The sequence below is a fragment of the Oncorhynchus keta genome, chromosome 5 (assembly GCF_023373465.1).
Source record: "Oncorhynchus keta strain PuntledgeMale-10-30-2019 chromosome 5, Oket_V2, whole genome shotgun sequence".
Lineage (NCBI taxonomy): Eukaryota > Metazoa > Chordata > Actinopteri > Salmoniformes > Salmonidae > Oncorhynchus > Oncorhynchus keta.
This window is the reverse complement of record NC_068425.1, coordinates 7,055,948-7,073,751: the sequence shown is the minus strand read 5'-3', so window position 1 is coordinate 7,073,751 and position 17,804 is coordinate 7,055,948. Positions and strand designations below refer to the sequence as shown.

The following is a 17,804-nucleotide window of genomic DNA, read 5'->3' as shown; positions in this document are numbered from 1 at the left end:
CAGATAATTTTACGACAGTTCGCTTGTTTACATTGAGAGGTAATTTAACCTCTGACTGGGGAATCATTTCCGGTGAAATGTATGTATATTGAGCCTTCAAAATAAAGGTCCCCGGTACATCAATTTTGTGTACAGGGGACCTGTAGTGTTATAAATGATAGTGTAGAAAGAACATACAGCATGTAAAAATACTTTAATATAAATGAGGTACAGAAATAGACACCAGAAAAAAACAATAATGAATAGAACCATAATGGTTGAGTATACACATAGAAAAAAGCATCAGAGACGCTATACAAATAACTACAAACAGAGACAACAGAATAGCATTAAACTGCACTCAGGCAATTGGCCCCCAATTCCCACACCACGTACCAGCTGTTAATAGCTGTCCTTTAGGGAGCTTTGTATGCTCACACTTCACTTTTTTTTAATCAACCCACATTAAAAAACATCACAATTTACTATAAATTACTACAGTACATACTTACTAAATAATACTACAGTACTTGCACTATAATTATAGCAAACTGTAGTATACTATACTACACACGGTAGTATCCCTTGATCATGTGTAGAACTTACTATAGAATGTTGTAGTATACTGTAAAATACTACAGTAATGTATGCAAAAACACTACACTTTTTGAATTACAGTAAATGCTACAGTATTTCATTTGCAAATATCTATTCCCTTCCTCCATATCGTAATTTGTGCCACTGAAAAAATGAGAAACCTAAATGCCAAATATAGACCATATATTTTGCCCCTACAGGTTACTATCCATTCAGATACAAATAGGTTATGGAAAATGTAGTAGTGCTCCAGGAGGTTTCCTGAAGGAGAAAGCCTCTGCTTCATTGTAAAAGAGAATAAAACAAAAACACTATAGTAAATACTACAGTTATGCCTGCAAAACACTACAGTAAATGCTATATACTACAATATTTATATGATAGTTAACTGTAAATACTACAGTAAACACAACAGTGAATACTACAGTAAAGTCCTCAAACACTTGAGTGAATACCGTAGTATTTATAACATAGTACATATGCTATAGTATTTTTTTCATGTGGGAATACCTAATTTCACTATGTCACATACTAACAAAGACATGTATACAGTTAACAGCCAAGCACAGTGCTCCCAGTCCCAAATGAATATGGTGTATGCCATTGATAGTTAGAGTAAAACTATAATTTCAGAACTCTCTCCTATTTTCTAGACTGATCATATTATTTTACAGAATACACACAAACAAAGCAATCAGACAACGACCAAACCATTAGACCTGTAGTTTACAATACATGTACATTGAACGTTTTGAAATGACCCCGACCTCACAATTCTCTGTGATTGAAACTTCTCCATGTTCCTTTCTTCTTGGTTCAGGAGTGGCAGTAAGTGCCTTGGAACACTACTGTGTGAACCACTTCATCAGTCGATCTCTGATCCATTCCTCAGAATTAGGCCACTGGGATCAAACATACTGTACTTTCTATTGGCACATTTACATCCATCACTCAACAACAGTGTAATACATCAGAAAATTAATGTAAACAAATCACATACTAGTTTAAAAGCATAGTTTTCAAATAGTTTTGAAAGCATTTCTATTCAAACCACAGTACAAAATGACAGGACGTGCAAATATCAGTCTGTTCCATTTGGAAAGATCAAATCGTAAGACAAAAAATAAAGAGCTTTTAGCAAATCTAAAACTGTTTCATATTAGTCTTTTACAATCAACATACAAAAAAAGCACATTTGAGTATACAAAACATTAAGAATACCCGCTCTTTCCATGACATAGACTGACCAGGTGAATACAATTTTAAGCTATGATCCCTTATTGATGTCACTTGTTAAATCCACTTCAATGAGTGTAGGTGAAGGGGAGGAGATAGGTTAAAGAAGGATTTTTAAGCCTTGAGACAATTGAGACATGGATTGTGTATGTGTGCCATTCAGAGTGTGAATGGGCAAGACATAATATTTCAGTGCCTTTGAACAGGGTATGGTAGTAGGTGCCAGGCGCACTGGTTTGTGTCAAGAACTGCAACGCTGCTGGGTTTTTCACGCTCAACAGTTTCCCGTGTGTACCAAGAATGGCCCACCACCCAAAGGACATCCAGCTAACTTCACACAACTGTGGGAAGCATTGGAGTCAACATGGGCCAGCATCCATGTGGAACACCACTTTCGACACGTTGTAGAGTCCATGCCCCAACAAATTGAGGCTGTTCTGAGGGCAGAAGGGGGGGTGCAACTTAATATTAGGAAGGTGTTCTTAATGTTTGGTACCCTCAGTGTATAATCTTGTTGACATCAAAACAACTAACATTAACAGTACAATTCTTGAAAATAACATTTCGGTCCAGAGCATTCAATCTTGTACACTATAAGGAATGTGGCAGTCATAACACCATCAGTCCTGTTCCCAATAATGTCCACAAATCCAGACATAGCGCCCAGCCAATGCATATTGAGATGGAGCTTCTCAATAAGAGTAGTGGTAGTGTTGAAGGTATCAGTCAGTAGTAATGCTGCATTTCAGTCCAGTTTGTGATCCAGTGCTTCTTTCTTTTATTGGGATTTGGCTCCTCGATGAGGAATCCCTCATTTACCTGGTAGCGCTCCTCTTTGCCAATCTTCACTCCCTGGTGTATTGGCATCATTTTGAAGTGGTTGGACCGCTTGAAAAAGCCACACTGTGGGACAATGGTAGACGACACAAAGTGAATATTTGAAAAGCGTAGACGTTTGGGTATTATCATGTTATTTTGAAAAGTATTTCTACTATTGGGGCCACCGGTATAAATTTTGTGACGCAATCTCAGTCCCGCTGTTGTTTAGATACTTGACCGCTTTCTAATGTCAACACGGGTATCATGAGATATGTGAAATATATGATCAAATCACCACACAACCAATAGACTCACGCTCGGCAAAGCTGGTTAGGTAGAAGAGACTAAATAGTTAGCAATGGAGAAAGGGTTAGAAAAGGAGTTAAATAAACATATGCAAGTCAATCAGACAAGTCACAGCCTCTGAAATGCTGTTTCCCCTGTGGATAGAACCTCTCGATTAAGAGAAACCATTAAATCATTTATAATTTGACAGCAAGAGAGGAGGACTGAAGTTAAGGAAAGCCACTGCAAGCTGCAAAAAGCCGTTGGAAGCTGAAAGGAGTGACAGACGGAAGGACTATTATTTTACCGAGGAAACCCAGTGCATTGTTCCAGAGGCCCACAGGGGGGCCTCACTACTCCTCAGTCAGCCTCTCCACCTCCGACGGCTGGGTCTTCATCTCAGCTTTCTGGGCCTTGGCCTCGTACATCTCCCTGGTGCTGGCCCTCCTGAAGAAGCCACACTGAGGAGGGGAAGGCGGTCAGAATAACAAGTCAAACAGGATCCATTGTGGATCCAAAAAGGTAGACCTTTTGAACCAGTGGACAGTAGAAGTCTCGAGGTACGCGTACCATCTAACAGTTTGTTTGGATTTGTTGTTGGAGGCGAAATCGAATCTCCATTCTCCTCTTGCTGCTAATGTCAGTGCAGGATATTTGTTCAATTGGACCTAACTGGCAGACCATTGTAATGATATACTGGATCGTTACCTTCCACATAAGGAGGATGATGAAGGCCAGAAGGAGGATGCCAGCGACAGCAGACACGATGATGATCCACAGGGGGACCTGGTACGTAGCCTCCTCCCCCAGCTCTGGGTCTATATTCAGGGTGAACTACACAGGGGGATATCAAACAGAGGACATTAACTATGTCTGCATTTAGGCTATATGTAAAAGTGTATCCTCAATTATTATTCTGTATATTCCTCCTCTATCATGTATCAACATCATCATCATCATCATACAGTAATCATCATGGCCTTTAAATTAGTATGGATGTCGCCTAGCTTTTGTTACAGTATGACTAGTATGGCGTCATTACCTCTGTGCTCTCAGTGTTCATCCTGATGGTGGGTTTGTCTGTGACCAGTTTCAGTGTGGCCTTGCCATTCACGGTCACCCGCCACGCTTCCCTGTAGTCCTATGGAAACACAACACATTTTCAGGACTTTATTGTTTCACCCATTCCAGCCACTCTAATGAAGCTGAGGAGAAAGTTCACATTAAGACTAGACCACTGTGCTTTGGTGACTTTACCTCCATCATGGTGCTGTTCCACACTCTGGCCTTGACAATGATTGTCGCAGTGTTGTTCATGTTGCGGAGAGGGCAGATGAATTTCACACAGTGAGCAGTGCCCGTGACACAGTCCTACAGACAACAGCAGTTGAAAGGAAGTTAGCACCAGTACACTATTTGGGAATACACATTTCAGTTGAGTGCATAATGTGACCGACGGGGTTCAAACCCAGGTCTCCTGCTCACCAGGGGAGAGCATTAGCCCACTAAGCCAAACGCCTAGGTATTGGCTCAGGGAGACAATTCAATGCTTCAGGTCATAGGCTTATGTATAAGATGGTGGGTCGGGCCTCACCAGTTTAAAGGACTTTTTGCGAATTCCCTTCAGATTGAGGGAGGCCTGGAGTTCTCTGGGGTGCACCTCCTCTGTGGAGCCCTCCTCTCGCTTCCTTCTCCTCCTGGCTTTGCTCTCTGGTAACTATGAGGAAAAGGAAAACAGACAAAAAGGCACAGACCTCATAACTCAGTGTTATAATTTTGGAACTTAAAAATGCTGTTTTTTAGGTGTCATATTGACAACAACATGACCAACTGTGCACCTGAAGTTGAGATTTCCATCCGAAACCATACAATTGGGACACATTAATGTTAATATACCAGCTACTGGGATTCTGAATAAACAAAACACCACTGAAATAGCCCTGGTAATACTCCCAACAGGTTTACCATGAGTTTGAGTGGGTTGACGATGGCTCCAGGAGGCACACAGTGAGAGTCTGACGTCCCTTTGGTCTGGATCTCCGTCAGGTACAGCAGCCACTTGCCATTGGCTACCTCCCAGGGCCAATCAAACTCCACCTCCAGGTTTCCAAGGTTAACCAGTGGCTTCCCAAAAACATTCACCTATGAGGAGAGGCATCATAGGTAAAAATTAGGACCTTCAGAGATTCTAGCAAGGATTGTTTTCTAGGTAAAAAAAAACAAAAAAACAACCTTAAATGTGAACTCCACAGGACTTCCGACGTCGCTGGCAGTCTTCATGCCCGATTCTCCCATGATCTCCCCACTGAAGTGAGTGTGACCTGTGTACTGGGCACTAGAATAGAGGCAGTAACACTGAATCAGATCCCTGTGATATACAGTATGGGGCTACCTAATACCTATAATCAAAACATGCCCTTAAAATGACTCAAAACCAATAACTTACAGTGCAAAAGACGCATCCAGTGTATACTCCACCGCCATGACAAGAGGCAGCGGTTGTAGATTGCTCTGTTTACTCAATCTGAGAGAGGACAAAGGTTGAGAAGCAATTAAATGTTACAGACGATTGTAGCTGGGTCAGTCCAGAAGCAATGCTGTGATGAGGGATGATGTACGTAGGTAATGGCAGTAGGAAGTGTACATAGAAGAGAGGGACATTTACGTAGAAAGCTGCAACGTAGAGCGAATCTCTCTGGTGTCCAGGCTGATCTCAGACGTCTGAAAGATGATCTGGATCTGATCCTGGAAAACAGAACGTGGTAGAAATCCACATTTAAAACCCTATATATGGTACCATGTTCCTATCTCACTTGTGGCCCAGACGAAGTAGTGGAGAGTACTAGTTTAAACTAGAACCTACCACCTGGTTGCTGGTGAATGGGTTCCCCAGCTCACACAGTACAACCATATCCTCTGCCGAACACTTGATGGCTGGGCTGTTGCTCTGTGGAACATAGGCAACCATTTCATGAGGAGAGAGGGACTAGTCATTTTTGGGACAACTTGGCAAGTAATCGTATCTATAAATCACCAATCAGAGAAGCAAAAAGATGTGGTTGTTTACTTACCCGTAGCTTAGCATTAGCATCGTTGCGTGCAAAACAATGGGAGTGATAGAACTGTTAGCCTTCTAGCTAATTAACTCTGTTATGCACCATAATAGAGGCTCCGAGGTGAAGTTTCCCCTAGGCACAGGTCTAGGATCAGCTTCCCTACCCTCAATCCAAAACGTTAACCAATAGAAGAGAATATGCTAAAATGACTCAAGATCAGCACCTAGGGGCAATTTCACCCTATCACACCATAGAGAGACACCAGTGTAGCACAGCATAGCAGGCTTACCTTTGAGCGAAAGGCTGAGTAGATCAGCGACGGGGGAATGGTGACGTTGAGCATGGCATTGTGAGCGTCCTCCGCCGGTTTCCCTGGCGACTGGAAGTTGTTCACGTCCACGACCAACATGACCTTCTTGACACTGGCGCTGTACTGGAGGATCTGGTGACCATCATGGCTGTACAGGGACATTCACAACAAACAGAGTTAACAAAGATGACATTTTCTCTTTGATTTGATGTCTTGGTCACTCTAAAAACGACTTACATTATTCAAAGTCAACCTCTATGGTTTACGTTCCTCTCAAGCCACCAATCATATAGCTAATGACACTTTGAACTATCCCTCCTATAACTCTAGTCATGACCTTTGATCCCTGACCTCTGATGACTGTACCTGGGAAAAGGTGTCTGCTCTTCATTGGCAAACTCTGCCTTCATCTGCAGGTTACTCTGGCACGTATTGTCCGGGCCACAGGCTTTCTGGAAGTGAATCTGTGGGAGTGAGGGAGGGAGTGGGATAGAGAAAGAGGGGAGGGAGAGAGAGAAGTTGAAAGCAGGTATACTTATTCTCTATGGAACTAATATTATTTTCATCAACACACTATCAACAAACCCCAGTGTACAAAGCGTGGGCAGTAACTGTAGAGGCACACACACAAATAGTATAGTGGAGATTCTGTGTAAAGGGGAACATTCAAAACAGTATCATGAGTAGTCGCACCTTGGTATCAAACATTAACTGAGTAAACATTAGGTCTAACCTCCTTTTTGACATGGCTGGCCTTTCCCTCACTGAGCACAGGGAAGGCATCCAGGTTCTGCAGGGACTGCCGGGCTTTGGGATGCCCCTCATGGAGGGATACGTTCAGGGAGAAGACTACGGGCTCCACCTTGTCTCGGATGGGACTCTACAGGACAGACAGCGAGACATGGTTAGGGGAACTCCCTTTGCTATTTTCAAGCATTTATCCAACAAATCTCAACAAGCAGATCATCAGTAATGATACAGGGCTTTGACCCTGGAGGAGGAGATGAATTCAAAACCAAAGCCAGTCCATGGTCACAATAGGTTATGTCGGTGACAGTTCCTTACCACTAGTCCGAGCCTCAGCGTTTTGCATTTGGCAGATGGCATTGACAAGAAACCAGTGTAGCTGTCCAGGCCATTGTCTTGGAAACGGACCCGGTGGTTGTGCCTTGTTAGGTCGGCTTCCACAGTGTACTTCACAGCTGAGAGGACACGGGACAAAATGCTAGAATACATACTACAGGGAATTTCATAAAAATTATTTATTCATTCATTTAGCAGATTTTATCCCCATTGTTTGAATAAAAAAAGTAGCTTCAATGAATAAAAACAATAAGAGCAAGTAGGCTTTGTGTACATTTGAAATCACATGAAACCAACAGTTGTGTTTGCGTACATACTGTACGCCAGACATAAGATTTATTTAGATAATTATATTAAGTATCTGTCATTCGATTTAGGATTTTGGTTACAAAGGAAAGGGGACAAAGCCAGTGATGTCATAAAAAACGTATTTTTAGAGATGTTATGTGTGTGTTTCTTGACAAGCTCATAGGTTCAAGGGCAACAATGGCGGAGTTTGTTTTGCATGGCCCGGTGTCCCAGGTGGGTGGAGAATGGTCTAAAATGAGCCAACTCCGTCCACATGGGGTATGGGAAAATGCCAGGCGAACTCCAACAATGTCTTGCTAATTTACACCCTCCCCCTTTTGATGAACAACCTGCGCTAATTGGCTGGACTGTCTTGCCAATCAATCACTTTCACCAATTAGTTAATAGCTAGGCACAAATGAAACCAACAGTCACAATTGCCCTGTAGGGCTCATGTTAACGCGATGCATCCTCGGCTTGCAATTGTACCTTGGGGATAAATAAACTGTATTGAATTTAAATCAATTGAACCAAATGTAATTAAATGGGCTAAATTGAATTCCATTAGCTCCGGAAATGACATTCATACATGTTGGCAATCTTGTCATGAGGTCACTTGAATGACTGATCAACACTAAAATAGCAGTGTTAGTGTTAGAGCAGTGGTCATCTAATAACAATGTTGTAACATAACCACACTCACTGACGTTCTTCCTGAAGTCCTTGTCCCCAGTGCTCAGTGTGTAGTTGAAACAGACCTCCACCTCCACACTGCAAACACAGAAAAACATACTCAAATGGTCAGGGATTCCCTATTCAGGGTCATAACATGGGTTTAATCACTATTGCTGAAACATTGAGTATCCTCAAGCATTGAAAAGAGATCATTATGTCCAAATACAATTATACCAAACAAAATCTTACCAGTTGTCACAGTCTTTAGGGTCCACAATCCCTGGCGTCACTTCAAGAGTTTTAATGAGGTGAATGACTGGGCGGGCCCTGATCAAATAGATAACAACATGAACATATACCATACATTAGGGATTTATGGTTGATACAATAGATTTGCTGTGCATTAAACAATATGTCTGGTTCGAAGGATGAGAACTGAGATGGACGAAAACACAACATACGTCTAAATGCATCAACAGATCCTTGTTGTGATTAGCTACCTCAGTAAGGCTACGCGGTCGTCCAGTGAGCCGACCACCATGTCGGGGTAGCGGTTCTCATCCACATCTAGCCCCCCGTTGATGGAGTAGCCAAATGTCTTGAACCCACCTCCAGCTATATCCTCCCCCTCAATCACCTGAGGAGAGGGAGGTCAATACTACAACCAGATGTTGCAACAGAAATCGCTCCTCATCTGTTCAGCTCTGCAGCTCTCCTCACCACGAGCCCCATAGGATGAATTTACCCGTAGATTCTGTTTCTAAGGGTGTGTTTCCATACCTGACTGGGCTCCAGAGAGATGCCCTCAGCGCTGCCTGTCCAGATGAACACCCTGCCTGTTCCATGGAACGGAGCGCCCACCGCAAAATCTGAAGAGAGGGAGGGGGAGAGAGAGAAATTATAGGCTCTTGTGTCTCCAACAAAGGTCTTCAAAAGCCTTGTTCCATCACTGAGGGTCAGGAATGTTCTATCCATTTAAGTCAATGTCAGCACTCAGCACTGAGCCAATACTTGGTGAGAGTGAAATGTTGTCAAAATCCCATTCAAACTGCTTTGATTCATGTCAGAAAGGCACATGATAGATTTATAATACCAGTGTCATAGACATTATGGTGATCTACTGTATAGTGTTCAGGACAGCAATGCTGTAAAATGATACATGTAGCTTATTCTTAAATACTCTACTCTATTTTCTGAGAGATTAAAAGGTCCAATGCAGCCGTTTTTATCTCAATATCAAATTATTTTCTGGGTAACAGTTAAGTACCTTACTGTGATTGTTTTTCATTTTGCTAGGGACTGTCTAGGTGTGGCCTGAGTGGGGAGGGGGAAAGTGAAAACTAGCTGTTATTGGCAGTGAGGTTTGGAACTCTCTTTCTTATGTCAGGGGATAAACGCCGAAGTTCTGTGCTTTACCTTGGAAATGTGGATGACGCAGCGAGGTTCATTTTTCCAAGTTAATGTACAGAACGGAGGTGTTTATCCTGCTTACACCACGGCTTTAATGACTTTCGATCCTAGGTTCTTTATGAGTGTGAGAAAATGTTGGTTTATTAAAATGTTTCACCTTGAAAGCCATCTTGGTTGACATCTCCAATGGCAGCCACAGCCATTCCAAACGCAGAGTCTCTAGGGCCTCGGAGTATGATGCTGGAGTTCTGCCGGAAGGAGCCGTTCTCGTTCATATAGACGTACACCGCTCCACCAAGCTCCTTCTTCCGATCAAAATAGAACGGGGCTCCGACGATCAGATCCATCCAACTACGAAAATGTGTAAACAAAGAGTGTTGTTTCATTGACAGGGTTCAACCAATAGTATTTCAATTAAATCAATTCAGGAAAAATTGATATTGCAGTTAAATTAATTCCAAAATAAGCTAGATTAATGATTTAAAACATGTTACTTATGTCCCGTGGGGATTAAGAGGAGTAAGTAAGACAAAGTTATAATCCATACTCTACCCATCATTGTTGAGGTCTGCCACGGCTAGGGAGTTCCCAAAGTATGAGCCCATCTGCTCGCCTCTCAGGGTGAGGTAGGGTTTCAGCTGGTCCCCGTCCCCTGACGTCGACGACTTCTTCACAGTCAGAATGACCGAGCCTTTGGCGTCATCCTTGTTATCCTTAGGAGCCCCTGTCACCACTGTGTCCTGGCTCTGGCTGAGGAGGCCTCGGCCCTCTGCCACCGAGTAGCCTGGAAAAGAACAACAACATACTATTACTAACTTTTAAAAAAAATACCATGTCTAACTTACGTGATCTGATCTTAATCTTAAGAAATTGTTCGTAAAGTAGAGAATCTTGCACATGCGCAGAAGGTACGGCTGTTTAGCTATCGGGAAGAGGCATCTAGAAAATCTGGCCATGCAGCCACTCTGTTCTAACTGCTACATACTGACGTACTAACAACATAGGTTAACTGACAACAGGAAACGCACACACCATGTTCACTGTTAACTCTAAAAACCCGTTCGATTCAAATCTGTATATAGACGTTTCCTGGGTAAAGCGAGATAAAATAAAAAGTACCTATGTAAATGTGCCGTCGATTACCAAAGTTGGGGAAGCTGCTTCTCTTGGTGTCATAGATGACATTTGGATTCATCCAGGAGACATGAACATTGCCTGAAATAGAAGCAGAACAACACACTGGACATTTTAGAACATAATATGAAACAACCACCAAAAACTGACCCGATTAGCATGACAATATGTGTTGACATGCCGCACACACAGACCAGGCTAACATACAGTCATGACCATAATTATTGGCACCCTTGATAAAGTATTTTTATACAGTTTTCTTTTTGCTCGTCCTTTATCGAGGGTGACAATCATTTTGGTCATGACTGTACTTAACCTTACTGACCATATTGTCCCTGTGGGATGTATTTTTTTGCAGTCTCAAACAAATCTATCCCTACCTTGCCACTCAAAGCTGCCAGGGGCGCCCACGATGACCTCTGTGTCAGTGATGGCAGCAGAGATGCCCATGTTGCACATGACTTCCCCTGTGATGTCTTTAGTGTGGCTGCACACCTGATCAGGGTTCTGCCAGTGCATGTCTGTTTCGTTATAGTTCAGGTCGTTACCACGGATATAACACTTCCCAATCATCTGACGCAGCTTCAATACGCCATGTAACTTCACAAAGCGATGGCCACAGGTCTGAGAGAGAGAGAGAAGGAGAGAGAGAATCAGATGTGATCCTCTTTGTCTTGGTCATTCAATACTTGGCCATTTAATCAAGTAGTATGATACAGTAAAGTTGCCAGAGATAATCATTCATATCAATAACTCAGAAAGGAGAGTTGCTGGTCTGGAGGGTCACCAGAGGATTGACTGATGGCCTCTTGAACCAATGAAGCTTTAATAAGCAGACGAGAAGTTACTCACCAGAATTCGCCCCCCTGGCTGTCTTTGGCTGGCCACGGTTACCCCCAGCCACATATCCTCCACCCTGTCCTCACCCTCAATGAGGTCAGGGTCTGAAAGGTCACAGTATATCACACCACTCACCATCACTGTGCTTTGGGTTTCATAACAATACAACAATAAGACATGATTTTATATTAACATTTCCTCTGTGCCATTCTAAATGGATAGTACCTTTGTGGAACAATCAGTATCTATTCTTAGTCCAGATGTACTATAATATTTCCTTACATTTTTGAAAAGCAGAATTAGCAACTCTGAGCAACAACAGCAAAAACACAATGTCTACCTGAGCCAATCAGGTTCATCCTGGTGCAATCGGATTGGGCAACGTTTACAGGGCAGGTATACACATCTCCTGTTTCATTGGCCTTCACGCCAGACTCTGCCTTCTCCTTGGGTGCTCCAACAAGGAGTCTGTGGATCCGAACAAGACAAAACAAATCTGCGTTTACATTTCAACCCCAAGATTAGCCATCTATGGTACAGTATGTTAAACTCACTGACAACAGGGCACCACATGCATGTCTGCAGGAGATCAGATGGTACCCGGTGGTGTAGTGGCAGGTATACGCAAGCATCCAACGTATACACAGTTTTTTTCAGTGGGCATTGTGTAACCTGCCTTCTTAATCCCCACAAGTAGTTTACTCGAGGTATCAATGAATGAGGCTGATTTAACAGATCAGAATATTTTGGTTAAAATGCTAATTAACCATTATTTCTCCAAATTTTAAGCAAAGCAATGTGCACACCATTAGAGATCTAAAGATACAACAACTATTATGGGTTGCTACTATGACTAGGATAATGCCTTTGGCTGCTAAACACATGAAGGAAAGTTGATTTGAAAAAATAGGCCTATAAAACAGGAGAGCGCATACGAGGTTTCTGAAATGTTCCCCTCGACATTTCTGTGGTCATATTTTGGCTTGGCTACTTTGAAGCACGGTAAGACATGCCTCATAATATGAAGTATAACATCCAGGTTTCGAAACGAAGAAGGAACAGGAAACATATTGAGATGCTAATGATAGGCCTAACTGTCTTCTGGTAGATGGAAAGGCTTTCCCAAAAAACCTTCTCAATGAAATGCTAAAGTAGCCTCTGCCTACCTGGCAGAATGATATCATGATCATTTGCATCAATCCCGTGGCCATTTGTTTAGCAAACTCCACCTCGTGTCTGCTACAGAAACACTGCTAACCAAATAACAGTGCTAAGTGCCTGCACACTTGAATGAAAGGGAAACTACAACTCAAAAGTGGTCTCCTGATGTGGTTTAAGCCTTGTTGTTGATTTACAACTTCCAATTATTATTATGTATTTTTTTTTATTACATTTTTTTTTTTTACTTTGAGAGCTAAAAACCTGAAAGAAATCGGGAATAATCCGAAACCTGTGAATTTCTGACTCAGTTGACATCCTCGTTTATCTATTTCAATAGTAGGCCTACTGTTAGACTACTTGCACAGTACATCTTGGCCTGTCCTGACTTTGAAAGACCAATATGGGATTCATCATTTTAGGTCATTCGGAGTATATGTCACTGTTTCTCAGAGGGCGACTTCACTTCGCCAGGGCGGGTCGTTCGGGAAAATGTTAGCAAAATTAGAGTATATCCACTACACCATTGATGATACCATGTTAACAATGCCTATCCACTGATCCATTGATAACCGCCACCTAATTGGCAATCTGATCAGGGTTATTTCACCATACAGAGAGTAGTAATTCAACATGTCTTGTTTCCTTTAGACAGAGAGTCAAATGTATGTATTTGGATTAAAAGGTGTAATAACCAAAGAATTTGAGCTGTCCTCCCTTGCTTCAATAAAAGATAATAGATGTAACACAGATGACTGCCCCAGTGAAATAGAGAGGCAGGCAGCCAAGCCAGGATGTGTATATTTTCCCCTCTCTCGCTCTCTTTCTCGTTGATATGCTGTACACACCGCAATGAGGTGAGTACTGATGAGGAGGAGTCGGGGAGAGGTCAGACACAGAGAAGTCAGACTGGAGAGAGGTAGAACGAGTAAACAGAGGAGAGACTGGGGAGGAGGGAGAGAGCAATGAGAGACGACAGCCAGACAATGACAGACGGAAGACAGGGAGGACCAGTGAGGAGTTCTGAACTGAAGGGCACCTTTCTCATCCCATCCGTCCCTCCGAGCGGTCTCATCCAGTTTGGGGGGGGTCTAATTTAATTGAGCCCCCCTCCCCTCACCCAGGACGCGGGTTGGGTTGTGTCATGTGACTAAATCAGGTTTGCCCGACCAGGAACGAGGAAATGAGCGTGTCACGTAAAGGGTGAGTGAGCAGTGGCATACAAGGACAAGACAGCATCCAAACAAGCCAAGTCAATCAGTCTCTTCTCCTTTAATTCATCATTCCTTTCTCTCTTTCTCTCTCCCTCTCTTTCTCTCCAACACGTCCAACACGTTGCTTGGGATGTGGATGGGACATTGGAGAAAGAAACAGCAAGCAATTCCACGCAATATTCATTCATAACAAGAATGCATTATAGTAAAGACACGACTGTGGCGCGCAATGATTCTATAAGGAATCCAGAAAAAGGGAAAAGTGTCAAGTGAGAGCTCCTCTGGGTTAAGAAGATCGGTGCATTTGTAGCTACAGAGACAGATATTTCAGCTTTGACTGCAGTATCTAGACCCTGGCAGACATAAATGTTCAGAGCTCATCAGTCAAGTGGAATAAATGCCAGTCATCACCAAGGCGATGACAGATAATAGGGAGGACATTTACTGACTTCCACCAATCAGGCTGTCTAGTTACACCGATAATGTTATCACAAATGCCACTGGCCCACTGGAGAGAAGGAGCAGATATACACATACCAGAGAGTAGAGGAGGATCACTACTGATCAGTGTGTGTGTTTGTGTGTGTTTTGTGTGCTTATGTGTGCGCTTACGTGCCTACTTGTGTAACAAACACAAGGTAATTGTTCCACTCATCTGACATCTGGCCTGGGAGTGCTCTCCCGCTCCTTTAGCAAATGGAGCTCCAGTACTGGCAGCTGGCGTATGTCATACAGGTAGCAGGGGTTACTAGGAAGGAATGCAACACTACCAGCACACAAGCTAATGGTGCCCATGCCGGCGTGCTCTGCATTCTCACTGTACTGTAAGACATAACAGAAGAAAGTGTCCTTCAAATACTTTGAGTGTTTGCTTGAGCCTGCATTGAGTGCCTGAAGGTCTGGGTTTGTGTTTTTTTTAAATAATCTATTGGTTTATTGAGCCAGGCAAGCACAATCGAGCACAGATAAAGTATTTGAAAGGATTTCAAATATTATTTGAACCCAGGCCTGAATAGAGCACATGATGTTAAAGCTAATCAAGCCCTGATGTGTCTTCTCTATGGAGAGAAAAAAAATGAATTTCTCATGTCATCTTATGTGAAGTTAATGTGATCACGTGGCAACATGTAAAAGCAACATGTGAAAACATTTGAGCAACATGTGAAAACATGATCTCATTTGAAACAAATGTGACAACACGGGGATGCAACATTTCAACATGTGATACCATGAAACGGACAACATTTGAACATTTTTCACATCAAAATGCAATTCCACATGTGAGAGTTAGATTTTCTCGTGAAAGTATTTTTACGAAATGAAAGTGCAAGTTTGATTTTCACCTGTGAAAGTTTTTCGTGTGTGAATGCTAATTCCACATGTGAATCTACAATTCACATGTACGGTGAAAACCTGTTATTCTCCTCACAGATGAAAAGGTGGTGTCAACATTCAACATGTGATCTCTACACTGAGTGCATTAAACATTAGGAACAGCAGGTGAATCCAGCTGAAAGCAATGATCCCTTGTTGATGGCACTTGTTAAATCCACGTGTATCAGTGTAGATGAAGGGGAGGAGACAGGTTAAAGAAGGATTTTGAAGCCAAGGAGACAGTTGAGACATGGATTGTGTATGTGTGTTCTTCAGAGGGTGAATTGGCAAGACAAAAGATTTAAAGTGCCTTTGAACAGGGTATGGTAGTAGGTGCCAGGATTGTGTCAAGAACGGCAACACTGCAGGGTTTTTCCACGCTCAACAGTTTCCCGTGTGTATCAAGAATGGTCCACCACACAAAGGACATCCAGTCAACTTGACACAACTGTAGGAAGAATTGGAGTCAACTTGGGCCAGCACCCCTGTGGAACGCTTTCGACACCTTGTAGAGTCCATGCCCCAACAAATTGAGGCAGTTCTTAAGGGCAAAAGGAGGTGAAACTCAATATTAGGAATGTGTTTTTCTCTCAATGTATATTGAATACATGTGAACATATAGTTTCACATCCGAACAGCTGAACTCACGTGTCTCTTGTTGAACATTTCAGCTCAATATGTGAAAACAGTTATTTCGCATGTGAAATGTCCCTTTTTTTGAGTAAGGGAAGTTATGAGATGGTATCAGTGTTTTAAGGTAGGTGATACGCTGTTCGGTTAAATGTGTTAGAAAAAAAGATGTACAAATCTTTAATCAGTGACAATATGATTGCATTTTACATGATCACTTAGTACTGACCTTTCAATATGACCTCATGTGGGATTTAAACTCACAACCTCTAGATTACAGTGATCTTTCTGCTGCTAGTACACATTCATTACTTATAACATATCTTTGCACTTGGAGAAAGAGTGTCATCTGCACTGCTATTTTAGTTATCAGTTCATCTTACTATTCTCTCATCATTGATTTCATTCACTTATCTTAGCATTTCAAGGGTTTTCTGTATAGTTGTCTAGGGGCGTATTACTCCTGAATCACTATGATAAATGTAATAGCTTTTCTTGGGTGTATTATACAAAGTCCAAAGTGTATGAATACAGGAGCAATCAGTCACTGACACAGACATAGTGGCATAGCAGGAAGATCAGAATGATGTGAAGCAAGAAGTTGAGAGTTCAAATCCCAGGTGTTGAGTAATAATTACTATATAAATAAACATACATAATGTAGCCATATGTAAGTGGAAAACACTGTGGCTACTTTGTGACATCCCAGCACCTTCTTGTTTGCAGGGTATCTGTTTAAATCCACATGTGAAAGGTTATGTGACATATCATCATCGCATGTGAAGTGTTCCAAAACCAAATGGATTCACATGTGAAATCATGTGTTTCTTCCCATAAGGGTTACGCCCAATTGCCCACCGAACATACCTTGTACGCAATTACATAGGCAGGCAGCCTGTCTTCTTCCCTGCTATATGATATTGCACGCTTGGACAGGCTGCTCTGCTTGCTTGGATTATTAGGATATCATCCGTGTTTGGGATGTTTTTGTCTTCACTTCCAAGTATTTGTTTTATGTGCTTATGTGTTTCACCTTTGCTCTTAGCAAATGCCCTGTGATACACAGTATAGGGGGTCATCTGAATTCTCTGGTTCAATTCTGATTGAGTTTAATTTACAATTGTTTAAGTAGAACTCTTGTCAACATTCTACTATTTGAGTACACCGGATTTAAACCTACTCAAGTCAGTGGCTGTTATCGTGGGAATGATTGAGCCTTCGTGGGTTGGGTAAAAACAACAACACGAGTCTTGTTTGAAAAGACGGAAAGCCAAAAGGTGCTCAATTCCTGTCATTCGCACAGCCTAACCGTTTTAACGATGCCATTGTCGTGAGCAGTTAACAAAAGACACATTACCAAACCCCTTAAGCAAACACACTCATTCGTGCAATAGAAACAGCGATTCACTTGTGCTACCGCGGGCAACGCTGTGGGCGACTGAAACGAGAGAGGCATAAAGGTCTCCGATGGAGTTGCATCGGCTGCATGGGAACTCGTGCTAAGACACGTCACAATCACTTATTCACCTTATCTCTGAATCTCAAGCCAAATCCTTCAGCGATGAGGTGGGACGTCAGGGATAAAGGGGAAGATATGGCACAGTTCATAGTCAGGCTATGTGTAAACACACGTACTGTAGACCCACTGTGCACACAAACACACACACCTCCTAGTCCTAACCATCCCATACTGTACAAAGGTCACCAATGACAATG

General features: G+C 42.4%; 1 protein-coding gene across 1 annotated transcript in view; it reads right to left on the bottom strand.

The window, feature by feature from the left end:
• Nucleotides 1-176: 176 nt before the first annotated feature.
• LOC118384406 (integrin alpha-3-like) overlaps nt 177-17,804 on the bottom strand; it is a 35,183-nt gene continuing 17,555 nt past the window's right edge. Inside the window, exons 2-26 of the mRNA XM_035770907.2 lie at nt 12,053-12,180; nt 11,725-11,816; nt 11,253-11,496; nt 10,858-10,953; nt 10,291-10,522; nt 9,896-10,089; nt 9,109-9,197; nt 8,829-8,965; nt 8,578-8,655; nt 8,357-8,424; nt 7,348-7,484; nt 7,016-7,162; nt 6,649-6,746; nt 6,262-6,430; nt 5,780-5,863; nt 5,582-5,661; nt 5,363-5,440; nt 5,149-5,251; nt 4,882-5,058; nt 4,511-4,633; nt 4,174-4,287; nt 3,959-4,057; nt 3,625-3,750; nt 3,224-3,377; nt 177-2,715 (exon numbers count right to left, since the gene is read on the bottom strand). Of these exons, the coding sequence (XP_035626800.1) occupies nt 3,270-3,377; nt 3,625-3,750; nt 3,959-4,057; nt 4,174-4,287; nt 4,511-4,633; nt 4,882-5,058; nt 5,149-5,251; nt 5,363-5,440; nt 5,582-5,661; nt 5,780-5,863; nt 6,262-6,430; nt 6,649-6,746; nt 7,016-7,162; nt 7,348-7,484; nt 8,357-8,424; nt 8,578-8,655; nt 8,829-8,965; nt 9,109-9,197; nt 9,896-10,089; nt 10,291-10,522; nt 10,858-10,953; nt 11,253-11,496; nt 11,725-11,816; nt 12,053-12,180 (3,001 nt within the window). The 3' untranslated portion in view covers nt 177-2,715; nt 3,224-3,269. The remainder of the gene's footprint in view (nt 2,716-3,223; nt 3,378-3,624; nt 3,751-3,958; nt 4,058-4,173; nt 4,288-4,510; nt 4,634-4,881; nt 5,059-5,148; nt 5,252-5,362; nt 5,441-5,581; nt 5,662-5,779; nt 5,864-6,261; nt 6,431-6,648; nt 6,747-7,015; nt 7,163-7,347; nt 7,485-8,356; nt 8,425-8,577; nt 8,656-8,828; nt 8,966-9,108; nt 9,198-9,895; nt 10,090-10,290; nt 10,523-10,857; nt 10,954-11,252; nt 11,497-11,724; nt 11,817-12,052; nt 12,181-17,804) is intronic.